The 16,220-nt window shown below is 38.9% G+C and overlaps 1 protein-coding gene across 14 annotated transcripts in view; it reads left to right on the top strand.

The window, feature by feature from the left end:
- prom1a (prominin 1a) overlaps positions 1-16,220 on the top strand; it is a 67,956-nt gene that overhangs the window by 27,667 nt on the left and 24,069 nt on the right. For all 14 annotated transcript variants that reach the window (XM_047157325.2, XM_047157323.2, XM_047157326.2 and 11 more), the window contains 9 exons: positions 1,379-1,584; positions 9,488-9,608; positions 10,600-10,663; positions 10,747-10,836; positions 10,988-11,202; positions 11,386-11,460; positions 13,374-13,437; positions 13,556-13,715; positions 14,678-14,830. In XM_047157325.2, the coding sequence (XP_047013281.1) occupies positions 1,379-1,584; positions 9,488-9,608; positions 10,600-10,663; positions 10,747-10,836; positions 10,988-11,202; positions 11,386-11,460; positions 13,374-13,437; positions 13,556-13,715; positions 14,678-14,830 (1,148 nt within the window). The remainder of the gene's footprint in view (positions 1-1,378; positions 1,585-9,487; positions 9,609-10,599; positions 10,664-10,746; positions 10,837-10,987; positions 11,203-11,385; positions 11,461-13,373; positions 13,438-13,555; positions 13,716-14,677; positions 14,831-16,220) is intronic.

Here is a 16,220-nt window from a genome sequence, read left to right as displayed (position 1 = left end):
CCCTTAATGTTACACGTGCTGCAATTTAGTGGTTTCTTCAGCCACGGAGTCACTGAGAACCAGTCACTGATCAGGTAATCACTGAGATCACAGACAGGATTTCCATTTATATAAACCTTTTGTGAGAAAGTGTTTGCTATTATTATCTCAGACAGTGTAATTGCCCAACCCAAAAAAAAAAAAAGGTCCAACGACCTATTCAGTTACAGGGAATTTCAGAGGTAATGGCGTAATTGCTGCATTGAGTTCCTTCAGTACTTCTCTCTGTAATCCCAGACACTTGACCTCAGAGCTAGACTTAAGCCTGGCCATGCTGATGAGAACTGAAGATTTGTTGCTCGTGGTCTGTGTCCCGAGCTACGTTCTCTTCTCATAAACAGTGATGGATAGTCAAGTTGTTTTAGCAAAGACATGCGCTCTTGTTCATGCTACATTAAAGTGATTCATGTCTCTGAGCCAGGCCTTAAAACATCCATTTGCTGTGATTTCGTTTACTCCGAAAGCTCAGCTTCCTGATCTCACCTTGGCCTGAGAGCGGTGAGCGTTTTATAGGAATGTGAAACTAGATTAATTAACCAGACAGACACGGTGAGACCAAGAAACCTGGAGTCTGGAGCCTGGCAAGCTTCCAGCAGCTCCTTCACACTGCATGGCTAAGCAGCTATCGTTTAGATTTGATTAATTATAACACCGCTGTGACATGTTACAAGGTAAGGGAATTCCTTTTCCAGTTTCGAATATATTTTTAATCCGTTTTTTTAATACGAGCGTATTTTAAGTGGAGAGGAGTTTTCAAACGAGGATCACAGATGGCTGGAGACGAGCTGGATCTTTTGAAATTCAATAAGACAGCAGAGCCTAAGAACATATATCCGTTACGAGACGAATATAAAATAATATCAGATGTCTTTGGTGTGTGTCATGTTTCCTATTATATGAGCAACTCCCCTTTCCTGTTCCTTTCATTAGTTCTTAGTAGCTCTGACAATAGGAATTAAGATTTTAACAGCTGTAGCGATGGCTACTGTGACTGAAAATAACGTATGCAAAGTAATAAAGCAACAAACTTGTACGTATAGAAATTCCTTATGCATGATCAACAGTGAAATTAAATTCCTATTCAACAGACAATAAAAGTGTTAAATCAACCTCATGTTGTGTTGAATACACCAAATTGGGATTTTTTTGCCCATAATAGACCAATGGCTGTGCAGACACAGGTTTACCTTCTGGTCACCATAGCCGTCTTTGCATCTGTCAAGTCTTAAAAGTCCCAAATGTCTTTAGTGTCTCACACATCTCCTGATTACTTACCCGAGAATGTGTCCTTGTTGTGTCTTTCAACTGTATCTGTAAAGTGGAACGTTATGTTGCGCAGGTGATTTACTATGAGCTGGGCTTTGTGGTGTGTGCGGTCCTGGGGATTCTCTTCATTGTGCTTGTACCGCTGGTCGGATTGCTCTTCTGCATGTGCCGCTGCTGCGATAACTGCGGTGGAGAGATGCACCAGAGACAAAGGAAAAACGCAGACTGTCAGAGAGGACTGCTTACCACGCTCCTGCTCACCACCACCTTCATCATCACGTAAGTGTTAAGTGTGCGTGGGTGGGGACATGTGATTATCCTTGGAAATGTACACTACTGAGCAACTGTACAATCAGAACACCAGTTAAATAATTAAGATCAGGTCAATGTCTTAAGTACACTATACTGGGTAGACAAAAGTATGTGGACACCCAACCATCACACCCGTATATGTCCATTCCAATGCCAATAAATGTGGCATTTAGTCCGTCCTTTGCTCTTATAATAACCTCCACTCTACTGGGAAGGCTTTCCACTAGATATTGGAGCATGGCTGTGGGGATTTGTACTCATTCAGCTGTAAGAGCATCAGTGAGGTCAGGCATTCGTCAAGTGAGAAGTTCTGGTGCGCAGTCAGAGTTCCAGTTCGTCCCAAAGGTGTTCAGTGGGTTTGAGGTCAGGGCTCTCGAGTTATTCGACTCCAACCTTGGCAGTCCGTGTCTTCATGGAGCTCGCTTTGTGCACAGAGGTACTGTCAACCTTGCTGGAACAGGTTTGGTCCTCTTAGTTCTAGTGAAAGGAAATTGTAATGCTACAGCAGACAAAGACATCCTATATAATTCTGCACTTCCAACTTGGCAACAGTTTGAGAAAGAACCACAGATGGGTGTGATGCTCAAGTGTCAACCTACTGTACATATAACCATATAGTGTACTTCGGGACTATTGTTATTTGCTCGTATTTGCCTTGTTTGTACTGTAATTAGTTCCTGCACTGTACGGCTATAACAAAGGAATTTCCCTACTCATCTACTCATTTACCTACCTCCTTCCTAACCTACCTACCTAGCTCCCATCTCATCAGTTTCCTACACCCACCTAAGCCCAACTTTCCACTAAATAAAGCTACCCACCTACCTACCCACCCACCTATTCACTGAAGTGCCTCTCACTAAGCTCTTTACATACCTACAGACCTACTTACCTATCCACGTACCTACCTAAAATAGTTTACATGCCATGCACACATTACAATTTCATGAGCTCACCCCAAAACCTTTGTCATACCTTATGGAAAGTAACTGATTACCTGTCTAGTCACTTGCTGTGTCCATCAACAACTTGATACAGCTTTTTAAAACCCTGCTTCAAGGTTAAACTTACTGCCACTGTACTTCATAGTCCAAAAAAAAAGGTTGTGGACTTTCACATCGAGGACTTTTTTAAAATGGTACAGTATACTGTTAAATCAAGAGAAATCTCTAATTATTAGCCAGATAATTATGGTTAGAACTATTCGTGCAGAATCATATCGGCATTGTAGACTCCTATTAGTTCATTTAAGTGCTTGAATTTTTCTTGGTATCTCGGTTGAGAGCACGAGGTACGCATTTTCTATCCCCTGAATTTTTCGGGCTTAAAGGCAAGTGTGTGTGTTTAGGGGTGGTGGTCTCGGACAACTTTACTAAAGACTTTGCTCAAATCTGGCAACCTTTGAGGCGTGAACTACACGCAGGTTATTTTAATAAACTGAACGCACTGGCTAGAAATTCAACTAGAGCACCTGAGATATGAATAACCGGTTCTGAGTATGAGTAACTTTCAATATTCATCTTACATCACCAATGTGGTCCAAGATGACTAATCCACACTTGTGTCACTTTTCGCTATGAATCCCGAGAGTGTAGCTGAATTAAAAGAGGTTTTGCATTCGATTACTATATCAATTTCTCTAAAAGAGTGTCTCCAAAAACCACTACAGTGTTCACATCTTTAATGATGGTCACCATGAGTTATTCGCCATGGCAACAAGCGCACTTCCATGCTCTGACGTGAGTTATCCGATCCTGATGAGCAGCTTTATGGTGCTACAACTGAACTAGAGAACCATTTCTACTGATCCCACTTTTCAGTATATTAAGAGTGCAGCCCCTGAGGCTGGACATGCAGAGGCTTTGAGGGCAACACCACAAAACTGAACTTGATATGCTTTATGTCTCTGTTTGGTTGCTTCTTTATTAAAGATTCCATAGCCCAGGCTTGGCTGCCAGGAGATCTGGGGCTCAGTCGCCTCGCACACATATTAAATCTCCTGGGCCAGGAGGCACCGCGGCACACCGGTTTTAATGAAGCTATTACAGTGACGGGGACAGAGAGGCAACCCGGAGTGGGCTAAATTACAGAGACTGGAAAAAAAGACTCGACAACGTTGAGAGAATGTCAAGTACCTGCTGGTCTTTTGGTAGCTAGACTGAAAATGCTACAGCATTATCACTATGAAGCTCAAAAGGCCATTGTTGAAAGCGCAGTGTATTTACACAGTCATGAATGAGCTTTTAGCTTCAAGAAGCACCAGGAATAAGATCACTCATTGACATTAAGTGCTTGGGGAGGTGCTTTAGAGGGTTAGACTGCAAGTTTTAGACTTTGTGTTACAGTGTGAACAATGCTCAATGAACAATGCCTTTAGTTCCAACAGGTGTCCTTTCTTCTCGGCTGCGCCCTCATTTTTATACCCTATTGGCAGTAGTGGCAGCCATTAGAGAAAAAAAATAGCAGGAACTAGTTATAAAGCTGAATAAATTGCAATGTGACCCAATTAGCACGCAGACATGACTGCTCCTTACTGCCATCCTGCTTGCAAGACAAGGATGCTGTCACACACCAGAGCAGCGACGCGATAGAAGTGACGATCAGACACCACAGGAGCCTTCAAGCAAGGCTGCTTTTATTTTTAGCTTTTCTATCCGACATGGCATCAAATATACAAAATTAGGTCCATGAGCAACATCCCGCATGGTTCCCCATTTCACTTGGGTTTGCGATCTGATATTTCTGAAGCTGAAATGTTTCAGGGGGGAAAACAAATCCTGCATCCATTAGCTCGCATTGTCCAGTGATGTGCAATGTATTATCGGCCTCTTCCAGGAGTTATATAAGTCTATTCTATCTCTTAGTTACAAAAAAAAAAAAGTGAATTACAGACGTTTCTCTGAGAGAAGGAGAGAAATAACTGTGTGCCCAGAATGTTGTGTCCTCATCTTCTGAATGGGAAAGAAAAATGATTGTCTTGCACTTCAGTTCCCAGCCTGCCATGGCCTACTTTCTCTCCTCACACAAGGGCAAGGGTGCTAGGGTAATTTGTAAACGGGGGGCGGGGGGCGTTAATGCTAGTGGGATCAGACAGAACACATATAAAAATAAAAGCATTTTTAAACCTTAAAACTACAGTATCTCACAAAAGTGAGTACACCCCTCACATTTTTTGTAAATATTTGATGATATCTTTTCATGTGACAACACTGAAGAAATGACACTTTGCTACAATGTAAAGTAGTGAGTGTACAGCTTGTGTAACAGTGTAAATTTGCTGTCCCCTCAAAATAACTCAACACACAGCCATTAATGTCTAAACCGCTGGCAACAAAAGTGAGTACACCCCTAAGTGAAAATGTCCAAATTGGGCCCAAAGTGTCAATATTTTGTATGGCCACCATTATTTCCCAGCACTGCCTTAACCCTCTTGTGCATGGAGTTCACGAGAACTTCACAGGTTGCCCCTGGAGTCCTCTTTGTTGCTCTCAAATGTAATCTGTTCAAAGTAAGATCATTTACACAAACAACAATTATTAATCGAGTTGATTTAAGCAACCAGAAATGAAAAATAAAAGCTACAGAAGTAGAGGTGACACACAACACTTCTTATATCACTTTGAATTAAGAATACAATTTAAATTAGCAATATTCCAAAGTATTTAATAATGTTGGTAATCTGCTGTAGCTGTAGGTTGCTTGTTAAATCTTATAATTAAATCTTATCATTACAGTCCCACCTGTGGAACCACACACACACAGCTGCCATCAGGAGCATACATGAGTATGGGGGGAGCTAAAACTATTGCTTACTGTACAAGTATAGGATCTACTATACTGATTTGCAGTAAATCAATAGATATGGCCTCGGCTAATTTGACATCTCTTGCTAAACACTGAACACAACACGAAGGTTAGGCATGGACCAGTGGTGCTTCTGAAAAAGATTGTGCCTCCTGATAACTCTGTCTCACTCTTCACCTTCCACGCATCTCCTCGTCCCCTCACAGTGACTGCCTTTGTCTCGACCAGACTCCTGATTGTTTTGCCGCAGCACACCGATCACATTTCATCTCTGCAGCTTAGGCCAGAGGGAAGCTAGAGAGTGAATCTGGAACAGAGAAATTGTTGGGTGAAATCAGACCCTGTGGGTCAGCCCATGTTTAGAAAGGTATTTAATGGGGTTCTCACCCCCACCCAGAGCTTGAACAGCCCCCGGTGAGGCAGCTAGGAACGTAGCGGGAACACAGCGGGAATACAGCAGGGCTTTGTGCAGCGGAAACACGAGGCTCATGCCCACCAACCACACGCCACATTTTCCCGTGCAGCGGACCAACACAAATGAAGCAGCTTAATTATGTCGAAACTTTTGTAGCTCATTTCAGAAACTGGAGAAGCATCTGTCGTATCCTGTTGAGAGATGACACCGAGGCGTGCGAGTGTAAATTACATAGAACACTGAAACTTGAATGGTTTAATTAATAACACTTGTGATTCCCTCCTACATCTTCTCTTCAGTTCTTACCAAACATGTTTAAAAATATGTATTTATATCAGATATAGTGTATCTAGGGTCATTTTGACCCAAAAGTAATCTTTTAGCATACGGGCTAAAAATAGCTTGATAGAAAACAACTACTATAGTACATAGAATGATAGTTAGCCTAATGTTAGCTAGCTTGCTAGTGCTCAATACATGATATAATAGTTAGATTGACCTTACCCAGCTTGTTATCAGACTTGACTAACAAACTACAATTAAAGTCATATACTGCTGGAGAGATGACATTAGCTAAGCTAACTACTAAGATAGCAACATTTTTTAAATTGAAAAAACTGCCTTATCATCATTTAGCAATATTAGAAGCTAGATGGATAATAACTGAATTGAAGACATGATATGGAACAAACATTGTTACTGTTTTTCACAATATGTCAGCTAGCCTAATGTTAGCAGCTTGCTAGTACTAATTACATAATTTAACACCTACACTAATCTTAACTAATCAATTATGGAAAACTGAACAACTAGAACACTGCTGGGTGACACAGAGGACATTAGCTGGAAACATTTTTTTAGACCAAAAAACTGAGTTTACCTTTAAATAAAATTTTTAAAAGCCCTTATTTAGCAACATGACCTAAGTTAATGACTAGCTAAATTGCTAGCTTAGGTGTGTGCAGTTGTTTTTTAGTGTGTGAATAGTTGAACTCTCTGGCCAGTGCTAGATTAATAATCAGTATCTAAAAAGTGGCCTGGGTCAGTGTAAAATCCGTCATTTAGAAAGAGTTACTTTGGTAAAATCGACAACGAACGAAGAGTCAGATCTCCTGGCAAGAGATGACCCTAAAGCATACGAGCGCGAAGTCTAAAATGATTAGCATGAGCATTTAAATGGTTGAATACACACACTGCATTCTCTTCCCTCCAGGCTACACACTAAGCGTGTTTAATTTCAAATCTGATGTTCTTTTGGTATGTCTTCCCGCTTCAGACAAAATTAGCTAATGTCTAAATATTTCTCCTCCTGCCCTGGCAACATTGTCGTGATAAGGTGCCGCGTCTTGTTTACACATTTATTTTGGAACCGTCACGTCTGGGTGGCGGCGGTGTTTTTCCAAAATGGCTTCAGGCACAAAATTAATCTCGGGTTTCTCTGCTTGAATTGTGAGCTCTTTTCCTTGAGAGGCTGTATTTTTTTTATTTATTTATTTTTCAATACGTCTCTCCTATCTATTTGTCTCAGGGAGTCACACCATCTTTCGTTCCACTTTCTTACTTCCGTAACTCTGATCTCCTGACCCAGCTGGTCCAAACAGATATCATATTTACTGAAAGGGAAGGAGGACAAACGTTAGTGGGGATGGAGGGACAATAACAAAGCCTCTTTGTGGTTAGGAGAACGTTACGAGTCACCTCAGCTAGTGTTGTTGATGTCCAGAGGGACGATGGGGCAATAGGAGTCACCTTCTCTGAACTTTGAAACTTTTATCTTGTTCTGTTCCTGTGTCGTGCCTCATGGTACGACAAATCATGCTAAAACATACTGTATACATCATTGTGTATAGAGTTCCTAGTGTATTAGTTACTAAATTAGTAAACAGTTATTCATTAATTAATTTGTCAAATGTATTATATTGGAACAATATGAGTGTCAGTGTGAGGGGGGAAAAACCCATTTGGAGTCACCATGGCGACATTTTCTGCCAATAATGTGTCTCTACTTTGAGAAAACACAAATATATTCGACCAAAACAACATGGAATTGTTTTTATTTTAGCTGATTTCTAACCTTGCTTTGACTGCCTGCCTTCATCCAGTTTAACAAACGTACGAGTAGAAACAGTCCGTGTCCTTAAAGATGTTTTGCTAGCCAGGTGTGACTTTCTCCCACAGTGAATGTCACACGTCGATCAAGTTTTTGGATTAGGACTTCAGGCTAAACAGGCCATTTTATAATCACATACTACTCTCGCTGTCAAAATGTCCACAAAGCTCCTGCGCAGTCACATCATCATCAAAACAGAGAAGAGCGCTTACACACTCAGCAATGTTTAACCCTTTCTAGCAGTATACTGGTGTTCTTATTGGACATCGTCAATCAGTATAAACAAACAAATTATTTCATTGCCACAAGACTGTTGGATTACTGTGTGTAGAGGATCCTGACTCTGATTTGGGGAGGGGTGTGAGCCCCCTGCTGGGCAAACAATTCACACCTCTCCACAATAACATTGGTACAGAGATAAAAATGAACAGTACAATGAAAGCTTTTTTGATAATAAAACACCATATACATCTGCCACAATACATTTATAACGTTTCAGTCTAATAGGCTAGGTAGATAAATAAATAAATAAATACTTATGAAAAAAATTGTAAAGCCCTGAGTGTCTACTTTCATCTGAGCCATTAGCTACTACTGTGCGGTGTGACATCGCAAATAAATCCAGTGCACCCCAAAACAGGTGGAAATTCCATTTGGCCACTAAAGCATTAATAACCAGATTTAGTCAACTGAGCTGACTAAATGACTCGGCAATTATTTCCTCATTGACGTTAAACAGAGATCAGAACAGAGATTGAAGTGATGACTTTTACCTCAGGTGATGAGGGGTGTCTCACATATTTCAAATTTTATTTTATATCTCTATTTTCCATGAAGGCGTCTCATTTTGCACCATCGTCTCCTCAGATATTCCCCAGGTTTCTAACATTATATTTTTGAGTCACCGCTCTTGCTACGTGATTCCACTTGAAAGGAGACATTATGGAGCTAGTATCCTGCTAATGCAGACCCTGATTCATGAGCCTGACACACTTTTTCGCAAAGTGTTTTTTCATTCCACCACGCAGGAAGGAAAATGTAGCTGTCCTTCATTCCCGTACCTCCTGCTGCTACCTGCGGCAGTGTTCAATTAAAGCTGTTCGAAATTAATCAGTGAAGATACTTGATCATTCGTCTCGCAATCCGAATAATAATGTTGATTTATTCATTTTTTTTCAGATGAAGGTTCCTGTTCATTTGCACATTGTGCTACAAAACGACATACAGATTTCTTTTCTGTGTATAAACATACAACATTGTGATCTGGTTTAATAGTATGGACAGATTATCATTGTAGATACAGCGGCATCAATAACATGTATATGAAAATATTATTTGTGAGAATTTTAGTGATTATTTGTGATTGTGTGAATGATGTAATGCATGTGGGAAAATGTCTTCTTTTTTTTTTTCTATGTGAGTGCTGCCATCTACTGGCTGGTTGTTTCCAGATGTTATTCTTTCAGTGTTCTAATTAATTACATGGAGAACTGCATATGTAGAAGGATTTTTAGGGGATTTTCTCTCTTCTGTGCTCCCAGTGCTGGGGTCTTGTGTGCATATGCAGCCAATCAGAACCTGAGTTCTCAGTTGAAGACCATGAGGAAGCTCGTCAACAGTAACCTGCGAGATCTGTACACCGTTGCCAATAACACACCAGCGGTAAGAACTTAAGATGTTATCCTGCATCACACAGCATGGCTAGACGGATTGATTGATTGATTGATTGATAGATATGGGATGATAAACAGATGAATGGATGAAGGGGAAGATGGACCGGCAGATGATAGGCTGGATGGACAGAGAAATGAACAGCCGGATGGATGAACATATGGTGGGATGGATGGTTAAAGAAATGCACAGTCAGATATATAGGTGGATAAATGGATGAATTTATGAATGGATGGCCAGGCAGTAGAATGGATGAATGGGCAGATGGATGGAAAGATGAATGAGTGGATGGTCAGACAGATAAATGAATGGATAGGTGGGATGTATGAAGAGGTGGGATGGATGGCTGGGTAGGTGCACAAAAACATGGACAGACGAATGGGTGGACACAGAGATGGATGGATTGATTGATGCATGGATGGATGGGTAGCCCATCAGGTGGATGGATAGATGGGCAGAAGCATGGACAGATAAATGACTGGATAATGAACGGATGAGTGGGTGATGGACAGATGAATGACTGCTCATACTGATGCATGAATGGGCAGAGGGATAGATAGATGAAAGAGTGGATGATCAGACAAATGAATCAATCAGTAGGTGTGACGTATAAAGAGGTGGATGGATGGATAGACCAACAGATGAATGGGTGGATGCATGAATAGATAGATGAGATGAATGGGGGGTGCATAGAAGATAGAAGTATGGACAGATGAACGGATGAACATAGGTGATGGATGAATGGATGGGTGTGTGGGTAGAAGCACTGACTGATGAGTGGATGGATGGATAGGTGGGTGAAAACATGGATAGATGAATGACTGGACATACTAGTGAATGGATGGATGTTCGACTGATGAATGGATTGATATATTTGTACATTAATATTGCATCAGTTTTACCTCCACCTCTAAAAGTCCAGTTTAATTGTATTCTTTATAATTACAGATTGTAAATTAGTTTCGTATGATCTCTTTCCCAGCAAATCGATCACCTGATATCTCAGTACGGAACCGCCAAGAACCAGGTGCTCTGTGATCTGGACAGTAAGTATACAATGTTGATTGCTGTATACTGTCCAGTACACGTTTACATTGCATATAAACTAATTGTTTGTGTGTGTGTGTAGATGTAGGTCAGTTATTGGGTGGAAAGATACATGAAGAGCTCGGAAAAGTGGTGCTTCCTGCCCTGGACGAGGCACAGAACATGGCTGGAGGTAGAACATTCTCCACACTTATCCTTGCCTTTGGTCACTTAGTCAAAGCGAAAAGAACCACTAAAGGTAACCAAATACATCCATAGAGACATGGTCACATCTGTGTGTGTGTGTGTGTGTGTGTGTGTGTGTGTGTGTGTGTGTGCGCCAGTGATGCAGGACACTAAGGAGGCTCTGGAGAACGTGACCGTGACGTTGCGGGTTCTACAGGAGGGCACGGCGCAGCTGCAGTCTAACCTGAGCAAGGTGCGAGTGGACATCACGAATACCCTCGACAACCAGGTGTGCACTCAATCATTTTCACCCATCTGCAGCAACATCCTCAGCTCGCTCAGCCAACTGGAGATCAGCGCTAACTACTCAGCGGTGAGGTTTAACTTCAGTTTAAGTATGTAATCTATGAAATCTTATCATCTTTAATTATTAGGATACTAAACAATATTTACGGAAACCATAATATTTATAGAGTTTGAACTTTTAGGATGGATTATCTTGACCAGAATACAAACTTAAGAGCTCGTTTGTTTATAAAATGCTGAATTGTTTCAGCTGCCTGGTGTGAGTGAGCAGTTGGACAAAGTGAATGACGTTTTGAAGACCGACCTCAGCCAGATAGTTCACAAGGTACCAAATTGTTTAAAAGCGCTCTTCTCTCTGGTTTCTCTCTTTGGGGTTTAAGAGGTCAGGATATTCACCCATTTTCTGCATTCTGGCGGACAGATCTGCCATGCTGTTGTGACTTTACAATGACACCATTTCATCCTGGCTTTGGCAGGTCATAATATGCAATATACGCTCCCCGTCCACTAGGAACTTTACTAGGAACACCTGTACACCTGCTCATTTATGCAGTTGCCCAATCGGCCAGTCATGTGGCAGCAGCACAATGCATAAAGTCAGGCAGATACAGGTCAAGAGCTTCGGGTAATGTTCACATCAAACATCAGAATGGGGAAACGGTGTGGTCTCTGTGACATTAACCTTGACATGGTTGTTGGTACCAGAAGGGCTGGTTTGAGTATTTCAGAAACTGCTGATCTCCTGGGATTTTCACATATGACAGTCTCTAGAGTTTAGACAAAATGGTTGAAAAAACCATTGAGTGAGTGACAGTTCTGTGGGTAGAATTGCCTTGTTGATAGGAGAGGTCAGAGGAAAAGTCCAGATTGGTTTCGAGCTGCCTGGAAGGATATGGTAACTATAATAATGTCTCTTTGCAACTGTGGTGGCCTGTATGTGCATGATGTTGTGCATTGTACTGCTGCCGTATGATTGACTGATTGGATAACTGCATAAATAAACAGGTGTACAGGTGTTCCTATTAAAGCGGACAGGGAGTGTAATGCAGGCACACCTACAGTGTTAGAGGGACTGGATCAAATTTATGACCGTTACACCAATGTGTTAATTTATCTAAACTCCAATGGCCTATTTTAGTCCAATTTGAGAGAGTTTTCTGGCAAAAAATAAAATGAAATCGACTAGAAAATAAAAATAGAGCAAAAAATATAAATACAGGAAACTTCTTTTATGGTAAGAGTGACCATTTTAACAGATATAATTAGAAGAAGAAGAAAAAACATTTATAGGTTCATCAGTTAAAATAATTGAACACTTGTACTTCTACAGTTATGTTTCCTTTGGCGGGGAAAAAAAATAATTAAAAAAGTGATTAAAAAAGAAAACCTGTTTATTACCAAACATCAGGATATTATTTTGTATAGGTGTCATACTGCAATTTTATCCTTAACATTTTTACTGTTTAACCCCTTAACTGTCAGGTTTATTATTATACACTTTTCCTATCAGTTCTATGAGCTGTAGTCACTAAATGACATTATATTAGGATATTAAAATTAAGCCCAAGTTTATTATTTAGAGTTTATTATTTTATTATTTAGAGTTTATTATTTATAGTTTATTATTTTATTATTTAGAGTTTATTATTTAGAGTTTATTATTTTATTATTTAGAGTTTATTATTTTATTATTTAGAGTTTATTATCCAGGGTTTATTATTTAGAGTTTATTATTTTATTATTTAGAGTTTATTATTTAGAGTTTATTATTTTATTATTTAGAGTTTATTATTTAGAGTTTATTATTTTATTATTTAGAGTTTATTATTTTATTATTCAGGGTTTATTATTTAAAGTTTATTATTTTATTATTTTGAGTTTATTATTCGGAGTTTATTGTTCAGGGTTTATTATTTAGAGTTTATTATTTTATTATTTAGAGTTTATTATTCAGGGTTTATTATTTAGAGTTTATTATTTTATTATTTAGAGTTTATTATTCAGAGTTTATTGTTCAGGGTTTATTATTTAGAGTTTATTATTTTATTATTTAGAGTTTATTATTCAGGGTTTATTATTTAGAGTTTATTATTTTATTATTTAGAGTTTATTATTCAGGGTTTATTATATATAGTTTATTATTTTATTATTTAGAGTTTATTATTCAGGGTTCTAGCATATGGCTTTTAGAGTAGAGGTTTGACTCTTTCCCTGAAGCATGTTCTTCTCATCCTCCAGGGGTTTTTAGCCTTCAATGACACCCCAACCATGGTAACAAACCAGACCAGAAATGTAGCTGAAGGTAAGGTTTATAAGTAAATGCCCCCACGATGCCACAGATAATCCATGCGTCACTTCTCTCATGTAATGTTCGAGACCTCTCCTTCTTTTCTCTCCTCCTTTTTTCTGAATCATATTAGGAGTCCGAGGTTTGTTGGATGGCATCGGCAACAACATCACCAGATTCTCCAAGCTGTTTCCGGTGCAGACTACTCTGAACAACGTCACCATTTTCATCAGTCACACACACTCACAAATCGAGGATCTTTATCCAGAGATCGACAAAATGGACTTCTATAGGTACTTCAGCCATGACGGATACACAGGCCTCAGTCACAGCGATGTCTCTGTGCACGTCGGAAATGTCTTAAATGTTTCATAAAAGCATGCATAAACAAACAAACTCCACCTGAACAGCAATCTGGTTGTACACAAGCAAAATGTAATGGCTGGTTAAGTAATTAGACATGCCAAATAATCCAGAATGATGACTTTCAGTCTAATCGATCTTGAAGCATGTGCTCTTTACAGAATGCTCCATATAACTACAGCTTTTCACTATTCCCACATTTCTGCAGATCGAACTGAGCCCCCACCACCACCACCACCACCACCAAGTTTTTCTTTTACCATTATCGTTATCAGTGTTAGATTTAACTATTAATTAAACCACTTATTCACTTGTACGACACTGCCGCTGATTAAACATCATCAATCAGGGACAAAGTAGGCGTGCATTAGCATAGTGATGAATAAGCACAACAAAAAAAAGTCATCTCATTTAAAAAAATTGATGCGTTTGAATTTTTTTCTGTGTGGCAGCTGCTTCAAAGTGCAAAAGATCTTTAAAAGAAGAAGATATTTGTGTAACTTAAGCCAGTTTTCTTAACTACGAGTAATCGTAATGAACTGAAATAACACAAATGTCTTAAGACGTCATTTAAAATAATGCACAGAAAAAATGTATTTAATATTCATTATTATGTACAAAATGAAATATGTATAAAGTAAAAAATTTTAACATCGCATAAGATGCTTCCAGTTTATTATTATTATTATTACTGTTATTTTTAAATGTAATAAAAAAGATATCACGAGTCTATCGTGACATGACATCGTTTATCACGGCATCTCCTTACTACTTTTAAATTCTTCGTTTAAAATAAAATGAATACCATGGAATGCAAGATGAAATCTAATTAACTGTCTTACCGATAAGGGCTGTGTATTTGACTAGTCTATAAAATATTGTGTAATCACAGGTGGATTGGGTGCATCACACTGTGCTGCATGGTGGCGCTTATCTTAGCCTTCAACTTCCTCGGTCTTCTGTGTGGAATCCTGGGATTTGACAAACACGCCTCTCCTACTACCCGCGGCTGGGTGTCTAACACCGGAGGAAACCTGCTGATGGCGTAAGTGAGACAGTTTACCCCTTGTGTGTCCTTATGGACATTTTTGGGGTTTTTAAAATAATTTTGTCTGTGTGTTAATGCAACCAGCATAAATTTTGCAAAAGGTTTGTAGTTTTAATTGGAATTTTAATATTTCACTCTCATTTGCTTCCATAAATCTATTTTAAACTAGGTACACAAAATCGTTACGCTCATGACCTTAAGGACAAAAATGTCCCCACTGAAACCCATTCAAACGGCGGTATTTAATCCATGTGACATTTAAGCATAAAATCATGCATTCTGTGTTAATAGGCTTTTATTTTGTTGACAATGTTTCAAAACATTGAATTTTTAAAAAATTTCTGAAATGTGTAGTATTTTCTCAGGTTCAGCCTACGGGGAAAATACAGGTGCAAACTCAAAAAATTAGAATATCGTGGAAAAGTTCATTTCCCCCCGTAATTTAATTCAAAAAGTGGAACTTTCATATATTCTAGATTCATTACACATAAAGTGAAGGTCTTTTTTTTTTTTTTTTTTTTTTTTTTTTTTTTTAATCTCGATGATTACGGCTTACAGCTCACGGAAATCAAAAATCCAGTATCTCAAAATATTCTAATAAAGAATTTATAATACAGAAATGTCGACCTTCTGTTGATTTTATGCACTCAGTACTTTGAAGATTTTTGCATTATGTAAAGAAACCGGCATTTCCAAGGTTAAAATTCTGAAAATGAATGAACGTTTGGTCATTATGATTAGAACTGACACTGGTAAAAAATAAATAAATAAATAAATAAATAAATCAAAGTCAGTGAAAGTGGGGGAAAAATGTTAATATATAATAATTTTATGGCAGATTTTGGACATTTTTGTCCGCTATGGAACTATGTATAACTTTTTTATTTGACGCACAAGGGTTAATTTATCAGCTACTGACTGTAAGAGTGTGTAATTTCGCCCTCCCTGGTAGAAAAATGTTATTACATGTCATTTGTGGGGGGAGCGTTTCATAATATGGGTTGTTCCGTGTCATGCTTCAAAGTCTGCAATAAAGATAAACTCGCTGAATGTCATCAAAATAGTAAGAAATAAGCAAAATCACTATCAGTCGTGAACGCTTTATCCGGTTATAGTGTCGTATCAGACACTCTTTACACTTTCACTCTCTCTTGTTTACTATCTCTGTCCTGATTGGCTGTGATTCCTGCCAGTCATCGTGTAGTTCATCTTCTTTTATGCCTAAAGTTGAGGCATGATGACGTTTGATGTATCTGATTCGACACGTGGCAATTTCGACAAACTCCCGGCCAATTCGAACCCGAAACTCCAAAATAGCACTGAATTTGGTATTTTATCCTTTTACATGGTGTGGTTTTTACCTATAGCAGAAAGTCCTCTTATTTCC

Source organism: Ictalurus punctatus, chromosome 8, assembly GCF_001660625.3.
Source record: "Ictalurus punctatus breed USDA103 chromosome 8, Coco_2.0, whole genome shotgun sequence".
NCBI lineage: Eukaryota > Metazoa > Chordata > Actinopteri > Siluriformes > Ictaluridae > Ictalurus > Ictalurus punctatus.
Note: the sequence above shows the minus strand (reverse complement) of the source record. Positions and strands in the feature narration are given on the sequence as shown.